Here is a 22,626-nt window from a genome sequence, read left to right as displayed (position 1 = left end):
ACTAAGTTTCCTCCCTGAAAACAGCCAGCTTAACACAGTGCTTAACAGCCTGAGCTCTAGAGTCTGCCAGCTGTACCTCAGTACCAGCCTCGCCATTACCAGCTGTACCCTCTGCAAGCCTGTTTCCCCCACTGGGCAACAGGAATAGAAAAGCATCTCCCTCCCAGGGCTCTGTGAGAAGATAATGTATATAAAGTGTTGGTCCTGCCTGACTCACAGGAAGTTTCATTCCCCACTTCCAGTGGGAAGGTGTGGCTTTTCACCCCGTTAGCTCCTGAAGTAGATAATACACGGACTGGGAAAATTATACCATGCTTAATTGTAAAGAACAACACTGGGGCCTGACCTGTGGTGGCGCAGTGGATGGAGCGTTGACCCTGGAGCGCTGGGGTCCCCGGTTTGAAGCCCTAGGCATGCACGGTCGGGGCACATGTGGGAGTTGATACTTCCTGCTCCTTCCCCCCTTCTCTCTCTCTTCTCTAAAATGAATAAAGTCTTTAAAAAAAAAAAAAAAGAACAACACTGGGTAGATACAATGCTAATTTATTCTTTGACCAGAAAAATATTTATTTTTGAGATTCAAATCAGTTATAAAGCTCAATAAAAACTCAAGGGGCCAAGGACATCCTATAGGCTGGGGAGAGAGGGGGAAGAGAAGCCACTGAAGTCAAGCTGAGAAAGCCAGCTCTCCAGGTCACTGAAACCTGTGTCCCAGCCCGACTCTTGCCCCAGCATCATGCTGTGCCACGTGAGGTGCCTCAACACACCTCCCCAAACACACACACACACTCCCACACAAGGCAAGGCAGAGCCTCACATTACCTGCTCTTACAGCGTCCTTTCTTTGCAGCCCTTATCACAGCTATGATTCTGTAATTATTTGATCAATGTGAACTTCTGTGATCACCATTGTATTCCCAGAGTCTAGCATAGCTCACAGCACATAATGTGCTCTAAAATATTTGCTGGATGAATGAATGGGCTGGCCACAGTTTGAGAATTCCTCAGGGGCTGGTTTAGGCTTAAACCCTTGCAATCAGTATATGAAGGTGAGTATACGGGGGACCCTAGGGTGATGGTCAGGCACAAAAACAGGAGACCTGACAGAGATGGCAGGAAAAATTCATGCATACCCAGGTACTGCCAATAGGTAAGGTGACAGTTGAAGACAGTATGTGCTATATTCTTTTGGGCAAGGAAATAAATAAATAAATATCTGTATTTGGTTTCGCTTAAAAACTTGGGACACATAAAAACTAGCAAGTGATTATCTATATAGGGGAGGAGAGAGGACATGGAGGTGGGAGCAAAATTTCTCAATAAATCTTTTTATATCATCCTGATTTCTGAACTATGTAAATAAATCTGGTAAAAAAATAAAACTTTTAAAAAATGTTAGGGATAAAAGAGAGAGCAAGGCTATGGAATGCAGCACTGTTTAAAAGGTCAGTCAAGTATGACAGTCTTTCCCTTTACCCATTACAATACATTTACCAAGAACTGCTTTTCAAGGTCCAGCAGAAATGCTCCTTCCAAGATCCCTTCCCCTCCCCTCCAAAGTGAAATTCTACACAGCTCTTATGGCCTCTGATATTCTCTTACCTAGGCTGGGTGTCTGTGTATATATACGATATTTATAAGCTCCCTGCAAGCAAGAGCCACATCTCCTTTATCTCTGTATTCCCTCTTGCCTAGTTCAGGGCCTCTCATACTGTAGACTCTGAACAAATAGAATATTGCTTGAGAGGGGAGTTATTGCTTAATGGGTACAGAGTTTCTGTTGGGGGTGATGAAAAAGTTTTGCAAATAGCACTGATAATTGCACAACATTGAGAATGTAATTAATACTGCTGAATTATAAACTTAAAACTGCTTAACTCTATTATATGCATATATATACTTTTTTTAAGTGAATGCAAGTCTGTCTTTTTTTATTATTATTTTTTACAGAGACAGAGAGAGAGTCAGAGAGAGGGATAGATAGGGACAGACAGACAGGAACAAAGAGAGATGAGAAGCATCAATCATCAGTTTTTCGTTGCGACACCTTAGTTGTTCATTGATTGCTTTCTCATATGTGCCTTGATAGTGGGCCTTCAGCAGACCGAGTAACCCCTTGCTCAAACCAGATGAGCCCGCGCTCAAGCTGGCGACCTCGGGTCTCGAACCTGGGTCCTCTGCATCCCAGTCCGATGCTCTATCCACTGTGCCACTGCCTGGTCATGCTATACGCATACATATACTTAACACTGTTTGCAGGTCAAGTCATTCCAGAAAGAGAGCATCAACGGGAGATAACTTAAGTCTCTAATAAAAGACCTTCTCCAGATGTCTTCCAATAAACATTTGCTAAATAAATGAACAAACAGCATGATCATATAAAGAATGTCAAATGTGAGAAAAAGCCATCTGCTGATAACAAAGCATACTGTGTACAAACTAGACTTGAGCATACATATCTTTTTAAAGACTAAAGAGGCTCTTGCAAACTTTTTCTTTACTTCTCATTAAAAATATAGATAACTCTATAGAAAGACAATAGTGATAGTAACTATCACACACGAGGACATCAACAAATGTCAAAGTCTAGTTTGTCAAATCCAATGTCACAGCCACCTTGATTGGACTCTCCTTCTCTATGGAATTCCAAGAACTAGTTTGGTTCACTTAATCATCTCATTGGGGCCAGTCCTTTCTTGCCACTCACACAAATCCAGAACTCTCTGATATGTCAGGCTCACAATAATTCAGTCATCTATAATATGTCTTGAAATTATAGATATTTTTAGCCAAAGTCAGGGACATAAAACTTCTCTTTAAAGGGATATAGTGAATCCTGGTATTCATTACCAAAAAGATCCTCAAGTGTAAAAAAGGACAATTTGTACCTCTTTCAAAAATAGAACCTAGAAGGTTGAAAGAAAAAAATTCCTTCCTGAACTCATCTTTGCCAGACACATCAGCCACACAAGACCTGTCAAGACCTGCTGTTTCGCCCTGGCCGGTTGGCTCAGCGGTGGAGCGTCGGCCTGGCGTGTGGAAGTCCCGGGTTCGATTCCCGGCCAGGGCACACAGGAGAAGCACCCATCTGCTTCTCCACCCCTCCCCCTCTCCTTCCTCTCTGTCTCTCTCTTCCCCTCCCGCAGCCAAAGCTCCATTGGAGCAAAGTTGGCCCAGGCGCTGAGGATGGCTCTGTGGCCTCTGCCTCAGGTGCTAGAGTGGCTCTGGTCGCGACGGAGCGATGCCCCAGATGGGCAGGGCATCGCCCCCTGGTGGGCGTGCCAGGTGGATCCCGGTCAGGCGCATGCGGGAGTCTGTCTGACTGCCTCCCTGTTTCCAGCTTCGGAAAAATGAAAAAAAAAAAAGAAAGAAAAAGACCTGCTGTTTCCATGACAGAGAAAGTGACACTTTGGAGACATCCCACTGAGTGAAAGAAAATGGTGGGAGCATTCTGCACAGCACTCCTCCGCCCAGACTGGGGCAGACATAACCCTCCCGCTGGAACTGGATCCCCGCCACCTCCGCAAAGGCCACCGGACATGTCTCTTAAACACTAGATTTCAGCTCTTCATCATTCTGGCCTGAGGATCCACTCTCTTTAAGCTCTTTGACACGGTCTGGGGAAAAGCTCTGACTTTCCAGAGTGGTGATGGCATTCGAGTCCAATCTTCTTCTTTTCTTCAGTTGGTGCAAGTGGGATTTGGATTTTATATGTGCTGAAATAACAACAACAACAACAACAACAAAAACTCATTAGAATTTTCAACAATTAATCCTAGAAGCACATAAAACTATGCAACCTTTCTCTTTAACATAACAGGATCAGCACATATATTGGTATAGCTGTTTAACAATTTTACAGGAAGAATAAGTCATATGGCCAGCTAGCAAGCAAACTACAGCAAGCTGCCAGAGCAAGTGTACCCTGCTGGGCACTTTACAGCACTAATCCTCCCAATAATCTTGCAGACAGTACTATTTGGCTCATTTTACACAGGAGGAAACTGAAGTTCACAAAGGTCTTACATTCTCTCCAAGGCCACACAGCAGATGAGTTTCTCAGCTCATCTATAGCTCCAATTTTCCAGAACCAGGACTACCAATTCAACTTGTCAGTATGGGGCTTCCTGTTACAGATACATTTCAACTCACACTATAAAAAGTTACAAATCCAAATCCTTGTCTGTATTGCAGGACACTTACTGGTCCTGCCATGGGCCTGCGGCACCCAGAGATGCCTCCCCACTTCTTCCTGCACACATAAATTGCCCCCCCCCCATCTCTCTGCCTGGGTCAGATAAGCCATTTGAATGACTAACCCACAAGGCTTACATTATCCAAACACACAATGCTCTGGGCAGATAACGAGAAACAAGAAACATTCTTTTCTGAGATCCCTTTGGAGGGTCCACAGTAGCAGTGAAGCTCCTGTTGCCTGATATCAATTTCTGACCTCTCACTCCAAAGACAATTCCCACCCTCTGCCTACCTCACACAAGCTCCTTTTCACTGTCCTGTTCTTTTTCAAGGAAATTACTTGGGAAGACGTCCCAAAATAGACAACTAGATTAAATTCTGTTTTCTACATATTTAAATCATAATTTTTAAGGATTTAGAAGCACAAATAAGTATGGGAGGTCAAAGAAGAGTTTACTTGAAAGAAAAAGTCAGCTTTGTTCTCCAATTAGAGCCTAAGGCAAAAAAAAAAAAAAAAAAAAAAAAAAAAAGCGTTTCTAGACTGGCTCTCCATGGCAGCAGGAGATAGGAGCAAGGACTTGACAGATGGCACTATAGAAGGGCTTAGACAAGCTAAGCTCACAAAGGCTCACAAATGTTGCTTCTCTAAGGCTATCCCTGAAGCACACTGGAGAAATCGAACCACTAAGTTTCCTTTAGAAAAAACAATCAGACACTCTCTCTCTCTTCCCCTTTCATCATTATAAACCAACGACAATCGAGGCTTCTGCTGCTGCTTGGGCAATCACAGCCGTCCCCAGTCTCTGACAATGGAGTTCATTTTGCCAGAGTTACCAGTTAACAGAACTAATCATTCTACTGGTTGGTGTGGAGAGAAAAATCTACTTCTAAGAGAATCCCATGTCAAGCAGTGCCCTGAACAGAAGGATTCCAGGCACTAGGTAGCCCGACTATGCATAAAACAAATGAGTCTTAAACAAGTCTCTAAATGCAATGTAAATTCAAGGCCTGGAGACTAAGGCCTTTTGGGCTTTGACCGGGCGACTACAGAAATCCAGAGGGAGCACAGTGTGACTGTGGCAGAGGCAGATCCAGCCTCTAAAACAGGGACAGAACTTCGTGCCGGACAAACCTTGATTGGTCAGAAGTATCTTATAAAGAAGTTATTATCTGTAACTACCTTCTTTATACATGACTGACAGCCTTGCTTTCACACTTTGCTAGTTGACTGTTAAGTGAAACAACACTTTTCATCAGTTTTAGCAACCACCACCATTTCAACATATCACCTTAAATATTACTGAGGAGACACCACTTCTGAAGAATGTATGCAGGAAGAGCAACTGCACTGCCTGCTCCCTCCTGGCTGTTTGTGCTTCTATGGTCTCTTGGGTGAGCTGCCTGGCTTCCCTTACAATCCAACTCACCCCACTAAAGTCTAAACGTGACAAGTGAAGGAACTCCTATAATAAGGCAGATCACAAGAGTCAAAAAAGTTCTGGAAATTAAATTGTAGACCTTTCAGTATAAAAATATCTCCTCCAGCTGAAGCTAAAGAGCATATGATCTTCCTCTGAAATTCAGAATACAGAGCTAACTGTCCTATTCGGGAAGGCACCCATGAAATTTGAGTACAGGCTCTCAGGGGAGTCTGGCCCCCCCTTTATAAATAAGCAGACGCCAACATTCAACCTAGCAAAGACCTAACATTTCATGAGTCAGTGTGACCCACCCATGAGATTTCTCTGTGCCCTTCCCCAGACTCTACCTGTCCATTCACGGTCCCCAATGATGATTCGATCACAGAGGTCACATATGTGATAACTTCTCTTGTTCTCAGTTTCATTGCATGGCATCTTCACTGGAGCAGCAGCAGGCTTATGGCCCTGCCAGAAAAAGGGGAGGATGGGGGGAGAAGCATTCAATTCAAAGAGACATGGATATCATTCTCTGATACTGAGGAGAGTAGGATTGTCCCATGATCAGGAAAAGCTGTCTGAAAACCAGACAATAGACAGTACCATGATTAATAATCACCTGAACAAAACTTCGCACAATTTCAAGAGCAGGTTCAAGAACAGACTCCTCCCATTTCGACACATCAGATACTTCTAAGCCATATACTGGGGGGACACTGGGACCAGGTCCTAATAATGAGAAATAAAAGTTGTGAGAGGTCAGCCTCCAAGACCTAATCTATTCTGCTGCCAGGACTTCAAAACCCTCAAGGGAAACATGGAGGCCAAAGCAATTAACATTCTGACCATGCCATTCATTCTAACCAGAAAAACAAACCAGAGAGCAACATACAATCCAAGAACGACTTAGAAGGTTGACTGGTCTGTAGCCAACAAGTCTAGCTATATAATCCAGAGTCTCGAGTGTAGGATCTTCCAAATCAGTCATGAACACAACATAGAGTAACAGCTCTAATGACCACTGTTTGGGCTACAATATAAAGACAGCACACCATAGGAGGGAATAAACTAATAGCTTGAAGTACTTCTAAGTGGAAATTAGACTGGAGGTAGCCAAAAGTACAGCTATTGGCATTTCATCCAATGAGCCAACCATGTTTAGTCTCTGCTGGTAGCTTCCCCAGTCTGTGGACATACTAAATTGCCTTCCACAGCTAGGTTAAGTGAGTTGCCTAAAGACAAAGAGCATTGCCCCATGGACAAAAACATCAAAGTCTTCAGGATGCCAACGGCTGGCAGGTGCTAGCCTTTTGATTGTGCCAACCACAAATAAGATTCTTCTTAAAGTGGACTGGGCTGCACCTGCCACCACATGGAAAGGTGAGACTGGGAGGGCGCAGGCTGCATCCACAGCACACCTGGCCTTGGCTAAGCTCTGCACCTGTTTCCAGGCCACTCTATATTTTCCTTTCCCCTCTAAGTCCTTTGTTGGGCTTCTGTGCCCTGTCTAAGCACCTTTCAACAAGTTCTCGGCTCCCAGCTGCTATTCCTGGCTTGAGTCCAAAGCCAAGCTGGGGTGGGGAAGTCCCTCTGGCTTCCTGCCAGAACCATATCCCAGCAGGCCAACCCTGGCCAATCACACACAGCTCCTGATTTGCAGGGCAGCTGTGCCTTTCACACCAGCACCAGGACTGGGCCGGCACACGCATGAATGAGGAATGGGCGTATGATGCACTGTGCCATCAGCCCCTCCTGACTCGGAGATGGGGGAGTTATTGTGGCTCTACCACAGGAGGAAGTTCCAAATCATTACAAAAAACATCTTTTGTTACAGACTAATTGTAGCCCTGGGGAGAAGAGAAGCTGCATTAGAAATTCAGAGTGAACTTCATTTCAGCTGACTCAGACTTCTTCTATGAGGACATGCAGAGAAAGCAGGATAAGTAGAAGAAAGTGTAAAGAGCCTTTTGGCACCAGAAGGACAAAGGAGAGCTCTGTCAGAAAGTGAGAGCCGGAGAGACTTCCATCGGTAGTCAACAACATGAGTCAAGGTGTTCATGTTCAGAAGCACTGAGAGAGGGGAGGGCCTCAGCTGTCCTAATCTGTAACTAAAAGCAGAAGTCAAAGGTAAATGGATGATTGAGAAGCATATTTTAAAGTGTCACAAGATAAAACTGGGATTCACTTATGCTTAATCTCTTAATAAGCACAGTTTCTTACCCAAGGCCAATACTAATGCTGTCTAGCCGTAATTATAGCTATAGGAATTAAAACCAATGGAAAGCAGAGTCAGGCCCGCCACTCAATAGTCTAGCTCTTATTGGCTACGGGTTTTTTGGCAAGTTATTTAACCTGTCTATGCCTCCATTTCCACATCTGCAAAAAGAAAAGAATAACACCTACCTTTAAGGCTCAATAATTTACGTACAGCACCAAACTTAATGCCAAGGATCAATGACTGAGATTTTCCTTAAAAGTGCTATTCAACTAAAAGTTGCAGTTTTGTGGGGTTTTTTTAACTGAGAGGAGGGGAGATAGACAGACTCCCGCATGCGCCCCAATGGCCCATGTCTGGAGTCGGTCAATACTCGGAAATCAACCGAGCTATCCTCAGCACCTGGGGCCGATGCTCGAACAAATCAACCTACTGGTTGGAAGAAGGGAAGCGTGAGAGAAGAGGGAGAGGCAGAGGAAGAGAAGCAGATGATTGCTTTTGCTGTGTGCCCTGACCGGGGATCAAATCTGGGATGTCTGTATATTGGGCCAACGCTCTATCCACTCAGCAAACCGCCAGGGCCAAAGTTGAAGAAGTTTGAAGCACCACATATTTGAACACAAAAGTGCTACTGGTGGCCCTGGCCAGTTGGCTCAGTGGTAGAGCATCGGCCTGGCGTGCAGAAGTCCCGGGTTCGATTCCCGGCCAGGGCACACAGGAGAAGCACCCATCTGCTTCTCCACCCCTCCCTTCTCCTTCCTTTCTGTCTCTATCTTCTCTTCCCCTCCCGCAGCCGAGGCTCCATTGGAGCAGAGATGACCCGGGCGCTGGGGATGGCTCCTTGGCCTTTGCCCCAGGCGACAGAGCGATGCCCCGGATGGGCAGAGCATCGCCCCCTGGTGGGCGTGCCGGGTGGATCCCAGTCAGGCGCATGCGGGAGTCTGTCTGACTGTCTCTCCCCGTTTCCAGCTTCGGAAAAATACAAAAAAAAAAAAAAAAAAAAAAAAGTGCTACTGGTAAAAGTTTTGTCTTTTTACACTGCTCATGTGGCTCAAGAACCATTTTAATTAGGAAAGCATACCTCCAGAAATTTGATTGCTTTTCAAAATTAGAAGCTAAAATTAATACTGAGCACCAACTCTGCTAAGAAGTTGCTATTTTGCTCTTACCTATTTGTTGCCAGCACACACATTTTCAAAGCATAAGGCAGACTCCTCAGTGGGAAGATTTGCTTTCTGAGCCATCACAAGAAAATATTTATGCAACAATCATTTATGCAACAGACACCCACCCAGGTCAGGTTTCCAATTTTAGACCAGGTCCATTTTCTGGGTGGGCTGAGGACACCTATATTCTATTGAAAACAGACCCTGAGGATAAGGAAAAACATAGACTTACTGTTCAAAAAACGGTTTTTAACCCATCGGTTTTGCTTCCGGGCATATCTCTTAGTCACTTGTTTCAGAGCCTCAATTCCTGAAAAACAAAGTATATATAATAACCTCTAAGCACTTTTCACCCCAGCCAAAAGGCAGGCCCAACCAGCCCAGCAGTAGAGAAAACTAGCCACAGCAGTACACTGGTGGATGCTTGATAGAAAAAATCTCAATTCTGAGCTGCAGGCCATTTGGGACTCTTCTAGCCTCAGCTTTCTCAGACCACACCAGCAGGAAACTCTGTCACCCAAGGATGTGTGTCCAAGGCTAGGTTAAATGGAGAAATTCACACCTTTCTTTAGGAGCTGGTTGCTAGTCTCTGGTGTACATTTTCCCTCAGTGATCAGGAACTCGTGAAATTCCTTGAAGCCAATTGATTGGAAGATACCATGTTGATAGTCCTGGCTGGGAACAGGAGAGCATCAGCAGATGAGCCCTTACATCTGAGAGCTAGCAGGGAGCTTGGAGAGGATCTAGCTGAGCCACTTCATCCCTTAGATGAGGAAATTGAGATCTTTAGCACTTACTGCCTCTCTGAACTCCTTCCTCCACCACCCCCACAAACTGCCAGGTACTTCCCTTGAAAATTAACTCCTGGGAATGCTTGACAGATTAGAAAACTACAACTGTAACAAGTATACCAAACCTCCCTCCAACAAGGTATACCAATGCCAAGGACAAAGGCTAATAAACAAGGAAATCCAAAGCCAGTATTGTGTTCATGGTCTTTTGACCATAAGCAAGTGATAGAGAGAGTAGGTTAAAGTAATAAGTTAAGTCCTCACCTATTTTCTGCCACTTTCTTCTGATTATAGCGTCTGTGAAAATCCCTTAGTTCATCCAAGAGCCCAGCAGCAAGCATGTCATCCACCCTCTTATCCAAGCGCTCATCTAGAACTTGAATCAAATTAGCCCATCACCAGCAAGCCTGCTGTAGGTGTGTGCTATATACTTACATGATGAATGGACAGGCTGCACAAAGAGAATTCGTTCAAATGGAAGAAAGGGTTCAGAGTCCAAAGATAATATAATAACTCGTATTATATTTAGTCACACTTATGACTCTGCAACTCCAATAAAAACAGCCAGAATGAAACACATGTATTCTTAAAATATAAAGAGGAAAGCATACATACAATTGCAGCCTTTAGGGAGGACAAGTATTTTATTCCCATATGGAGCATATATCCACTGCTTATTTCAGAGGCAGCAGAGAGCCCCCTGGTTTATCTTTCTCACTTTTTCTCCATCGTATTTGTTACCCTAACTTTGTATTATTTTACATTTAAGAACTTTCAGATGACACCCTGATTAGGAACCAGGAACTTTAGTTCAAAACCCTCCCTAGGTATGTCTTGAACTAGTGCACCAGACAAAGGAACAAAGAGGTCATAATCATTCAGATGCAGTGGTCAAACACAGCTTTATTATAAATCAGATGCTGTTCTTTTATGCTGAACTGTAGGACATGTTTTAATTTATAAAAATTTCATTATTAAAACATTACTGCCCTGGCCAGGTGGCTCAGTGGATCAAGCATTGTCCCATGCTGAGGTCATGGGTTTGATCTCCAGTCAGGGCACTTACAAGAAGCAACAAATGAGTGCACAACTAAGTGGAACAACTAAGTCGAGCAAAGTTTACACTTCTCTTTCTCTTTCTTCCTCTCTTTCTCCCCTTTCTTCTTTCTCTCAAATCAGTAGAAAAATTAAACATTACCTTTTCCTATAAATGTATAACTAAAATTAATAACAAAATTGCACCATTTCACAGTCATGATTTTCTATATCTCTGCCACTGCTATTTCTTGGCCTACAATGATACTAAACTATTGTCACTATCGTCCTAAAAAGTTTCCATTTACTGAAGACTCTAGATGTGTCAGGCACATTCTAAGTGTTTTGTACTATTACTCAACTAATCCTCAATGAAGCTGAGAGAGATGTACTAACATTATCTCCATTTTACAGGAGAGCAATTCAGGGCACAGAAAGGTAAACTACCTTGCCTTAAAACTCACATAGCTAGAAGATGATGGAGCCAGAATCTGCATCCCAGTCAGTCTGGGCCAGAGACTGCGCTCTTAAAAGCTATGCTATATTACCTTAGCCAGGCTGCACAGTGGAGAGAGTGTTGTCCCTGCATGCTGAGGTTGTAGGTTTGATCCTCTATCAGGGCACATATGAGAAGTAACCATGAGTGCACAGCTAAATGGAACAAAGTGGAACGAGTTGATGCTTCTCTCTCCCTCTCTCTCATCCCCCCCCTTCTCTATCAATGAAAAGATTTTTTTATCTTTTTTTTTAAGATTTTATTCATTTTTTAGAGAGGAGAGAGAGACAGTGAGAAGAGGGAGTAGGAGCAGGAAGCATCAACTCCCATATGTGCCTTGACCAGGCAAGCCCAGGGTTTTGAACCAGCAACCTCAGCATTCCAGGTTGATGCTTTATCCACTGCGCTACCACAGGTCAGGCCTGGAAAGATTTTTTAAAAAAGCAACTACACTACACTGCCTATTCTCATAATAAACTCATCTTTCCAGACCTAGCTCACGGTTACCTCTAGAAAGTGGTCCCTCACTCCCCCACAGAGAATGCTCCTCCTCCCTTCTCTGTGGCCCCACAGCACTTTCTAGCCCCACGTGTATCACAATGTAGCACTGCCTCATTATTTGTTGCCTCACCAGACGGGGAGCTTATTAAGAGCAGGCATTGTCTCTGTCCATCTCTGAAATCCAAGTACCGTGGAGAATACTTGATGCGTCAACCTCTTCCACAGGAGCCTTCCTTCTCTGAGCTTTCTCCTTTGTGTCTTTCCTGGATAGCCTTCTTTTTCCATCCCACCCGTCACATCTTATCCCACCCTTGGTATCTTATCCTAGTGCCAGGGCTGCCTTTACTCCCTTTCCAGATAGACACTTAGGGGAATGGCACTGTGCCTTACTAGGACAATAAATAATGATAATGAAAGTAAAATTAATAGCTAATACTTGTTCAGTGTTTATTACGAGCCACTCATGAATTCAAGCATTTTATATATAGTATGCAATACCATAAGATCTATCTCAAATGAACTTTTACCTTTCTGGTCAGCATGAAGCCAGAGGATGCAAGGGTTAGGGAACTTCAGAGGGCCTCCAAGGGGACCACCACCTTCCTCTGCATGTTGACGATGAAGAAATTCACTATGAGAGATTCCTGTTTCATCAAACACTTGCAAGCTCCTAAGTAATTTGGGAGGAGAGAGGTACACCTATAAAAACTATTAGGAAATATTCATTCTCAAGGAGAGGCTATTTTTATTATAAAACATCTTATTCTCATTTTTACAGCATAAGCCCCTGAAGGCATGAAAGTCCAGGTTACTGCAATTCTATACCTACTCAGAAAAGGGTCCTAAAAAAACCTTTAAATAAAGTAAGAAATAATAATATTCCTCTAAACACACACCAATTGGTCCTGGCTGGGTAGCTCAATTGGTTAGAGCATCCACCTGATACACCAAGGTTGCACGTTTGATTCCTGGTCAGAGCACATATAAGAATCAACCAATGAATGCATAAATAAGTGGAACAAATTGATGTTTCTCTTTCTCTCTCTCTCAAATCAATCAATAAAAAATTTCTTAAATAAATATCAGTTTTTTTCTGAAATCAGTTCAACAGGTTCAGAACAACAGGCTTCTTCTACACACATAGAATGGAACTTATTTCAGGTAAGCAGTAAAAGAACTTGTTTGGGACACTTTGTTACAAGCCAACAAGTCTAGTCTCGCTGGAATTCCTTTCCCACAGTACAAAAGTATGTTGTATAGCCAGCTCATCAACTTTCTTTTTAAATATATCTAAAATTCTGACTAATTCTGTACTCTGCTAGCACAAAGATCACTGAAGAAAGAATTCACATACTCTTAAGCCACCATTCACTCTGTCGGTATCTATTATGTTATACAGCACCAGGTAATTTAACTCCCAAATCTATACTCTACCACTCTGGGTGATTACAACTTATCAGCTTGAAAGTGATCTTTCCCTTCCTGACCCAATTCTACTTCCTGAAACTCTAACACAAGACTAGAGACCCCTCTCATTCCGTATCATTAGTCATGCAAAGAGGACCTATGAGGAAAAAATGTATAGTGATAGTTACCTTACTTTATAGAAGTTAGAATACAGGCTCAAACTAAAAGAAAGATGAAGAGTCCTCCAATTTTCTCTAAAAGAGAGACTCTAGATCTCTTGCTTAGAACGGATTGACTCTTACAAAGACACAATTCTCAATTCTCAACTCATTACTAGTTTAGAAGTAGACAATGAAGAGAGATGAAAAGGAAGGACTACTTGAGGCCCTGGCCAGTTGGCTCAGTGGTAGAGCATCGGCCTGGCGTGCAGAAGTCCCAGGTTCGATTCCCGGCCAGGGCACACAGGAGAAGCGCCCATCTGCTTCTCCACCCCTCCCCCTCTCCTTCCTCTCTGTCTCTCTTCCCCTCCCGCAGCCGAGGCTCCATTGGAGCAAAGATGGCTCGGGCGCTGGGGATGGCTCCTTGGCCTCTACCCCAGGCGCTAGAGTGGCTCTGGTCGCAACAGAGCAACACCCTGGAGGGGCAGAGCATAGCCCCCTGGTGGGCAGAGCGTTGCCCCCTGGTGGGCGTGCCGGGTGGATCCCAGTTGGGCGCATGCGGGAGTCTGTCTGACTATCTCTCCCTGTTTCCAGCTTCAGAAAAAAAATAATAATAATAAAATAAAATAAAATAAAATAAAATGTCTGGGCCCTGGCCGGTTGGCTCAGCAGTAGAGCGTCGGCCTGGCGTGCGGGGGACCCGGGTTCGATTCCCGGCCAGGGCACATAGGAGAAGCGCCCATTTGCTTCTCCACCCCCCCTCCTTCCTCTCTGTCTCTCTCTTCCCCTCCCGCAGCCAAGGCTCCATTGGAGCAGGGATGGCCCGGGCGCTGGGGATGGCTCCTTGGCCTCTGCCCCAGGCGCTAGAGTGGCTCTGGTCGCGGCAGAGCGATGTCCCGGAGGGGCAGAGCATCGCCCCCTGGTGGGCAGAGCGTTGCCCCTGGTGGCATGCCAGGTGGATCCCGGTCAGGCGCATGCGGGAGTCTGTCTGACTGTCTCTCCCCATTTCCAGCTTCAGAGGAATGCAAAAAAAAAAAAAAAAAAAAAAGTCTGAATAAAATGTTTGGATACTGGAAAGTATAAACTTCATTTATCCAAAATAGGCATTATCACCAGGGCAATACTGCCCTCAAGGAGGCAAAAAGACCCAGAAAAACAAAACAGAGACAGAGACAGGCAGGAAGGGAGAGAGATGAAAAGCCTAAATTCTTTGTTGTAGCACCTTAGTTGTTCATTGATTGCTTTCTCATATGTGCCTTGATGGGGTGGGGATGGGGGGAACTCCAGCTGAGCCAGTGACCTTTGGGCTCAAGCCAGTGACCATGAGGTCATGTCTATGATATCATGCTCAAGCCAGCGACCCTGTGCTCAAGCTGGTGAGCCTGCACTCCAGCCAATGAGACTGTGTTCAAGCCAGGGACCTCAGGGTTTCAAACCTGGTTCCTCTGTGTCCCAGGCTGATGCTCTATTCACTGTGCAACCACTTGGTCAGGTGGAAAAATATTTCTAAAAAGGTTTCTGGGTGGGGTGGGAGGCAATAATGAAATAAGAATTTGGTAATATGATCTAGAACATTCACTTGATTCAACACTTCATAATCTCTATCAATACCAGATGTTGCTACAATATTTAATCTGTATAACATGAATATAGTAGTTACTTCGTTAGATCCTATAGTCTGCCAGATATAGTACTACTCCCAACACAGAAAAATACATTTAGCACATGAGGCTGCAATATTAAAACCTAAGAAAACATGACCTTATTAGTTCATTCACCACTTTTCTCTTCCCTTCAAGAAAATCTCCATGTGTAAACGTGAGCTGATCTATATGAGGCAGCTTATGAACCTACCTCCCACTGGGAAAGCTGCTAGGGTAGAACTCTATATTGCACAATCAATTATGAAACCCAAATCACAATGTAAACCGACTGCATGCCAGAAAAATTTATATGAAAACTGTTATACAAGCAAAGATCAAATAGAAAATGAAGCAAGATTACACAGATCCTAGGAAAAAACCATATTGTATTATGCATTTTAAAAGATAACAACTAAGTAGGGTGCAATTATTTACTGAGGGAGTTGGACTTAGGCAGTAATTCAGGGCCTCCTAACCTTCTAAGCTGTAAGATACATCAGTCTCCACTAACTATCACCAAACCTCTTGCCCATCACCCAGGCACACTGAAGAACTGACTGCCCTCTAACTCTAAAGGAAATCTAGGTCAGTGGGCCTAGGCTTTCTTTTCTTTTTTTTTTTTTTCTTCATTTTTCCAAAGCTGGAAACCGGGAGGCAGTCAGACAGACTCCCGCATGCACCCGACCGGGATCCACCCGGCATGCCCACCAGGGGGCGATGTTCTGCCCCTCTGGGGCGTCACTCTATTGCATCCAGAGCCATTCTAGCGCCTGAGGCAGAGGCCACAGAGCCATCCCCAGCGCCCGGGCCATCTTTGCTCCAATGGAGCCTCGGCTGAGGGAGGGGAAGAGAGAGACAGAGAGGAAGGAGAGGGGGAGGGGTGGAGAAGCAGATGGGTGCTTCTCCTGTGTGCCCTGGCCAGGAATCGAACCCAGGACTCCTGCACGCCAGGCCGACACTCTACCGCTGAGCCAACCGGCCAGGGCCGGGCCTAGGCTTTCTTACCTGGCCACTTTGCGCTTGTCATGTGGGTGCAGCTTGGCAGCCATTTCTGGGTCCACCTGGCGTAGGCGTCTGTAGAGTACATGGCCATCCTCCTTTTCAAGTTCTGCTTTCTGGTCATTCACTTTATCAGTGCCTGTCTCCTGGGGTTATCAAGTAAAGGTTTAGAAATAAATATAATTCAATCATTCAACAAACACCAAGACACTGTATGTGCCAGGCACTTGGTTAATTGTTAGGAATATAGCATACAGAGGAATCAGAAGGTTTTCCAAACATTTAGTAAGGGACAGATCATAAACAGAAACTTCCATTACACCATGGTAATGCTGAGGCCACAGCATTACTACCTAGGGAAATACTCAGGTACCCTGCTTCCTTGTCAGAAGTACAAACAGGTACCAGGGTGTCTATATTAACACATCCAGGAGTCTAGTGTTCTCAGCAAGTGTGACCAAAGAGTGAATCAGTAGAGCCAGTACATTCTAGTTTGCAAAGTCCCACCCTATGCAATAGCATCTCTGTAAGAAAGGTTAGTATTAGACATCTCCCTGACACATAGATTGTTACAGCCCAAGAAATGCTGAATCAGACTAGTGTACTGCTAATTTACATGGAGATGCTAATTAATTCACAGGAACATTTTTCCCACACACAGCCCCTGCCCTTAGGCCTGACTGGAGGAATAAACTTCATATATGGAGGTAGAATTTGCTTCAGAATATTAAGTAGGAAAATTATAGTTGCTGACTGTAAGAAATAGGAAAGAGTCAACTTTCCTCCTATTAAAATTAGCTGGCAAGAAGAAAGAACCCATTTCCTCAGGTTACAAGTGAACTAAACATACCTTAGCATTGATAAGAACTTTCCAGAGCAGAGATTCAATGTAATAATTGGTTCCTCCCACGACAATAGGAATTTTGTCTCGGGAAAATATATCTTCAATGTGAATATTAAGAAAGACATCACAGTATTTAATATCAGAAGAGAATCCCAACTCCCTCAGAAATGAGGGTATTAGCAAGAAATCACATTTACTTGTCTGGATAGCAGAAGAGAAAGGGTAGAAACAAAGATGAATTGATACTAGTCTTCACTGTTTCCCATCAGCTCTCAGAATAATTTCCTATCAGTTCTGGAGGGACTTACATAAACTAGAGAAAAGTAATTACTTCCAGTTCTAGAACTTGCTACTAAAATCCAAGGCTTGCTCGGTATTTCAAATCTGCTTAATGAGCACAAGCCCACTGATTCTCAAAGAACCAAGTGTCAGCTATTTAGGAAGCCACCAAAGTGACATCCACTGTCTGACTTTGCTTTCTTATTTTCTTTAGGTTGGTAGGTACCTTTTTTTTTTTTAGTTAAGTGAGAGGCGGGCACGCAGAGAGACAGACTTTCACATGCACCCATTTACCTGGCAAGCCCCCTACTGGATGATGCTCTCATCAACTGGGGCTGATGTGCTGTTGCTGGGTAACAGAGCTATTATAGCACCAGAGGAGAGGCCATGGAGCCATCCTCAGCACCCAAGGCCAACTTGCTCAAACCAATGGAGCCATGGCTGTGGGAGAGGAAGAGAGAGAGAGAGAGACAGAGACAGAGAGAGAGAGCGAGGAGAGGGGTGGAGAAACAGATAGTCACTTTTCCTATGTGCTCTGACCAGAATTGAACCCGAGACTTCCACATGCTGGGCTGACACTCTACCACTAAGCCAATGGGCCAAGGCTTACACTTTTTTTTTTTTAACAGAGACAGAGAGTCAGAGAGAGGGACAGATAGGGACAGACAGGAACGGAGAGAGATGAGAAGCATCAATCATTAGTTTTTCATTGTGCATTGCAACACCTTAGTTGTTCATTGATTGCTTTCTCATATGTGCCTTGACCATGGGACTACAGCAGACCGAGTAACCCCTTGCTCAAGTCAGCGACCTTGGGTCCAAGCTAGTGAGCTTTGCTCAAACCAGATGAGCCTGTGCTCAAGCTGGCAACCTTGGGGTCTTGAACCTGGGTCCTCTGCATCCCAGTCTAAAGCTCTATCCACTGTGCCACTGTCTGGTCAGGCAAGGCTTACAATTTTTTAAATAAAGATTTTATTTATTAATTTTACAGGGGGTGGGGTGAGAAGTATCCATTCACAGTTGCTTCACTTTAGTTGTTCACTAATTGCTTGTTGTATGTGCCTTAACCAGGTAAGCCCAGGGTTTCAAATGACGTCAGCATTACAGGCCGATGCTTTTTCCACTGTGCCACCACAGGCCAAGTCTGACTTTGCTTTCTAAAGCAAAACACAAGCTGGTTCTCTAAGCTATGGTTCTTAGACTCAGTCTCCATTATGTGTCAGTAGTGCACATTTCAGCCACTTGAGACTCCACTAGATAAACTGAGAAGCACTGGTTCTGAAGACAAATAGATTTCAATTACCAGCTCCAATTCTTGGGCATGTTATTCAACCTATTTGAGCTTCAGTTTTCTCGCTTGTAAAATCCTCATGAGTTCTTATGAGCATTAAATGTGACAATGCAAATAAATCCCCAACCATAATGCCTGAAATATTTTTTCAATTGCGTAAGCGTCTGATTTACAATTTACTTCAGTAACTATTGTTTTTATATCTCTGCTACTTTGAATTCTTCTCTTCAGAACTCTGTTGAACAGATAATTATCTGCTTTAAGAAGGGCTTTGCTTCTGAGGATAATTGATAAAAAGAGACTTTCAACCCAAACAAAGATTCATTTACACACTTCTTCCCCTTGCCAACCAGTGTGTGGGCACAGACACAGATGACCTCTTTTTTATCAGAAGCCCACTAACCTTTAATAATGTGGGGTGGGTGGAAAGATGTTAGCAATCAAGGATCATATAGAAGAAACATCATATATTTGTTTTTTTAAAAGAGGAATAAATTTTATATTACCCTTCTTAAATTAAGTACAGGAAGTATACAGCCTGACCAGGTGGTGGGCAGTGGATAGGGCGTTAGACTGGGATGTGGAGGACCCAGGTTTGAGACCCCAAGGTCACCAACTTGAGCACAGGCTCATCTGGCTTGAGCAAAAAGCTCACCAGCTTCGACACAAGGTCGCTGGCTCGAAGAGGGGGTTACTCGGTCTGCTGAAGGCCCGCAGTCAAGGCACATATGAGAAAGCAATCAATGAACAACTAAGGTGTTGCAATGAAAAACTGATGATTGATGCTTCTCATCTCTCTCCATTCCTGTCTGTCAGTCCCTATCTATCCTTCTCTCTGACTCTCTGTCTCTGTAAAAAAAATAAAGTACAGGAAGTATACAATTACACAGCAGTTGTAATAAAACTTCAAACATATAATTAACAAAGGGTAAGGGAACAATGAAAATAAAAAAAGGTTATAAACGATGAGACACCAGAGTGGGGAGAGTAAAAGAGGGAGGGAAATGGGTAGGAGCCATGGAGGGAAGCTTAACTTGTTTGTACAAGCCAAGAAGCAACTGTGATTCTGGGTAAATCCTTTCTCTGGGCCTCATCTGGTATCTTTCTTGTCTCAAGAAGGCTGACTGGATACTCCTTAAGGTACTTTGTTTTGACACTCTGATTGCAATTCTTATCTAAATTCATTAAATTGCCAATCCTATAGTGATCTGATTAAATCATCCCTTATTGCTGCTGCCCTTTTAATTAGCTCTCCATTTTCTATAAGTTGTCCCTGAACCACTGTCCTAAAGCAAGAATGTACTTTGGTGATATATTTTAATTTGTAAAGGGCTTTCATATACATTATCTTATCTGATACAACTGCCTTGTAAAGCCAGTACTGCAAGAATTACTATCCACATTTAAATCTCTGGCCAAGTGATAGGCAAAAAAATACTATCTCATTATTCTGATTTGCATGGCCCTTATTAACAACAATAAACCCTTTCTTGTGTTTATCACCATTTATATTTCTTCCTTTGTGAATTACTACTTATGACCTTCAGTTTTTATATTGATTCATAACAGTTCTTCATATATTAAGTATATTAATACTTTGCCTTTCTTATGTTACAAATATTTTCCCCTTGGTTTGTAGTCTGTTTTTCTTATTTTGTTTATAGTGGGCTGTTTTCCTTTTTATTTATTTATTTGTTTGTTTTTCTCCACAGTGAGAAGCAGGGAGATAGAGAGACTCCACATGCACCCAACCAGGATCCACCTGGCATGCCCACTAGGGGGTGATGCTCTGCCCATCTGGGGCGTTGCTCTGTTGCAACCAGAGTCATTCTAGAGCCTGAGGCGGAGGCCATGGAGCCATCCTCAGCGCCTGGGCCAACTTTGCTCCAGTGTAGTCTTGGCTGCAGGAGGGGGATAGAGAGGAAGGAGAAGGGGAAAGGTAGAGAAGCAGATGGGCGCTTCTCCTGTGTGCCCTGGCCCTGTACTTCCACACACCAGGCTGACACTCTACCATACAGCCAGCCGGCCAGGGCTTCCTTTTAATTTTAATTGTCAAATATCCAATATATATACAAGAGCACTGTAATATATGAAAATTATAAAGCCCAGTAATAAAACAAATATTCATGAACCCAATATTAAGAAAAAGAATATTATTACCGTATTTTTTGCTCCATAAGATGTATGTTTTCCCCCCCAAAAGTGGAGGGGGAAATGCCCATGCATATTATGGAGCGAAATATACGGTATTTTATTAAATATTTTAACACACTATTTGGTTCAGAATATTTTTTTCTTATTTTCCTCCTCAAAGCCCTAGGTGCGTCTTATGGTCAGGTGCATCTTATGGAGCGAAAAACACGGTAATTCCATTGAAGTTTCTGTGTATTCATTCCCATCCTAACCCCCAACTTATCCTCTGTCTGAAGGAACCACTATCCTTAGTTATTTTGGCTTTTTTTTTTGTTTTTTGTCATTCCCTTTCTTTTATTTACATTATTACTGATATGTATATACCCCTAAAGAATATAATACAGAGTATATAAGCAATACATAAACATATATTATCATATGGTTAGTTCTGCTTGCCTTTTTAACCTTTACAATAAATGGTATAAACATGTATGTACCCTTCTATAATTTCTCAAATTTTATGTTTCTGAGATTCTTCTACATTGATGCATGTAGCTATAATTTATTCATTTTCACTGTTGACAAAGTAAACATATGAACAAAGCAAATTTTAAACATTCTTCTGTAAGTAGGAATTTCAGTGTTTATCTGGTTTTGCTGCTAAGAGTAGTAATACTGTCCTAGAATGATCTCTACCACATACCTCCTGGCATGCTTGTGGCAAAGTTTCTTTAAGGTAGAAACTGAGGAGTTCTGGTTGATAAACATTCTTCCCAATACAAATTCTTAATTCTTACATATTCAACTTGTTATTTTCCTTTTTTAAATATTTAATTTAATTTAATAATCACTGTTATGGGCATAGATGGTGGTAAGGGCTGCACAATGGGAATTTATTTAATACCAATGAACTTGTACACTTTGAAATGGTTAAGCCCTGGCCTGTTAGAGCACTGTCCCAAAACACCAAGACAGTGGTTCCATCCCTGGTCGGGGCACATACAGGAAGCAACCAATGAATGCACAACTAAGTAGAACACCAGATGAATACTTTCCTCTCTTTCTCCCCATTTCTCTCTCTGTCTCTCTAAAATCAATCAGCCTGACCTGTGGTGGCACAGTAGATAAAGCGTCAACCTACAACGCTGAGGTTGCAGATTCAAAACCCTGGGTTTGCCTGGTCAAGGCACATGCAAGAAGCAACTATTAGTTGATGCTTCCCACTCCCCCCGCCCTTCTCTCTCTCTCTCCTCTCTCCCAAAATCAAGAAATAAAATCTTAAAAATAGCCCTGGCTGGACAGCTTGGTTGGGTAGCATTGTCCCTAAGCGCAGAGGTTGCCAGTTTGATTCCCAGTCAGGGCACACACAGGAACCAACATTCCTGCTTTTCTCTTGCTCTCTACCTTCCTCTCTAAAATCAATAAACATTTTGACAACATAAAAAGAAAAATCTTAAATAAATAAAATCAATTAAAAATAAAAACCCTGCCTGACCTGTGGTGGCACAGTGGATAAAGCGTCGACCTGGAAATGCTGAGGTCGCCAGTTTGAAACTCCAGGCTTGCCTGGTCAAGGCACATATGGGAGTTGATGCTTCCTGCTTCTCCCCCTTTCTCTCTCTCTCTCTCTCTCTCTCTCTCTCTCTCTCTCTCATTCTTCCTCTCTCTCTCTCCCCTCTCTGAAATGAATTAAAAAAATTTTTTTAATTAAAAAAAATAAAAACCCTTTAAAAAAATGGTTAAGATAGCCCTGGCCAGATAGCTTGGAGGGTAAGAGCTTGGTTCCAAAACGCAAAGGTTGTGGGTTCGGTCCACAATCAGGGAACATATAGAAACAGATCAATGTTTCTGTCTCTCTTTCTCTCTCCCTTTCTCGTTCTAAAATCAATAAATGTATTTTTCAAAAACTAGTGAAGGCTCTGGCGGTTGGCTCAGTGGTAGAGCGTCAGCCTGGCGTGTGGAAGTCCTGGGTGCGATGCCCAGTCAGAGCACACAGGAGAAGCGCCCATCTGCTTCTCCACCCCTCTCCCTCTCCTTCCTCTCTGTCTCTCTC

At 43.4% G+C, this 22,626-nt stretch overlaps 1 protein-coding gene across 2 annotated transcripts in view; it reads right to left on the bottom strand.

The window, feature by feature from the left end:
* Positions 1-527: 527 nt before the first annotated feature.
* Positions 528-22,626, bottom strand: part of TRIT1 (tRNA isopentenyltransferase 1) — a 62,573-nt gene continuing 40,474 nt past the window's right edge. Inside the window, exons 3-11 of one of the 2 annotated variants that reach the window (XM_066269539.1) lie at positions 16,877-16,975; positions 16,033-16,172; positions 12,347-12,489; positions 10,052-10,163; positions 9,559-9,671; positions 9,229-9,306; positions 6,235-6,344; positions 5,966-6,083; positions 528-3,716 (exon numbers count right to left, since the gene is read on the bottom strand). In XM_066269539.1, the coding sequence (XP_066125636.1) occupies positions 3,547-3,716; positions 5,966-6,083; positions 6,235-6,344; positions 9,229-9,306; positions 9,559-9,671; positions 10,052-10,163; positions 12,347-12,489; positions 16,033-16,172; positions 16,877-16,975 (1,083 nt within the window). In that variant the 3' untranslated portion in view covers positions 528-3,546. The remainder of the gene's footprint in view (positions 3,717-5,965; positions 6,084-6,234; positions 6,345-9,228; positions 9,307-9,558; positions 9,672-10,051; positions 10,164-12,346; positions 12,490-16,032; positions 16,173-16,876; positions 16,976-22,626) is intronic. The other variant, XM_066269540.1, reaches the window with a different exon arrangement.

Source organism: Saccopteryx bilineata, chromosome 3 (genome assembly GCF_036850765.1).
Source record: "Saccopteryx bilineata isolate mSacBil1 chromosome 3, mSacBil1_pri_phased_curated, whole genome shotgun sequence".
In the NCBI taxonomy this organism is placed as follows: Eukaryota; Metazoa; Chordata; class Mammalia; order Chiroptera; family Emballonuridae; genus Saccopteryx; species Saccopteryx bilineata.
Note: the sequence above shows the minus strand (reverse complement) of the source record. Positions and strands in the feature narration are given on the sequence as shown.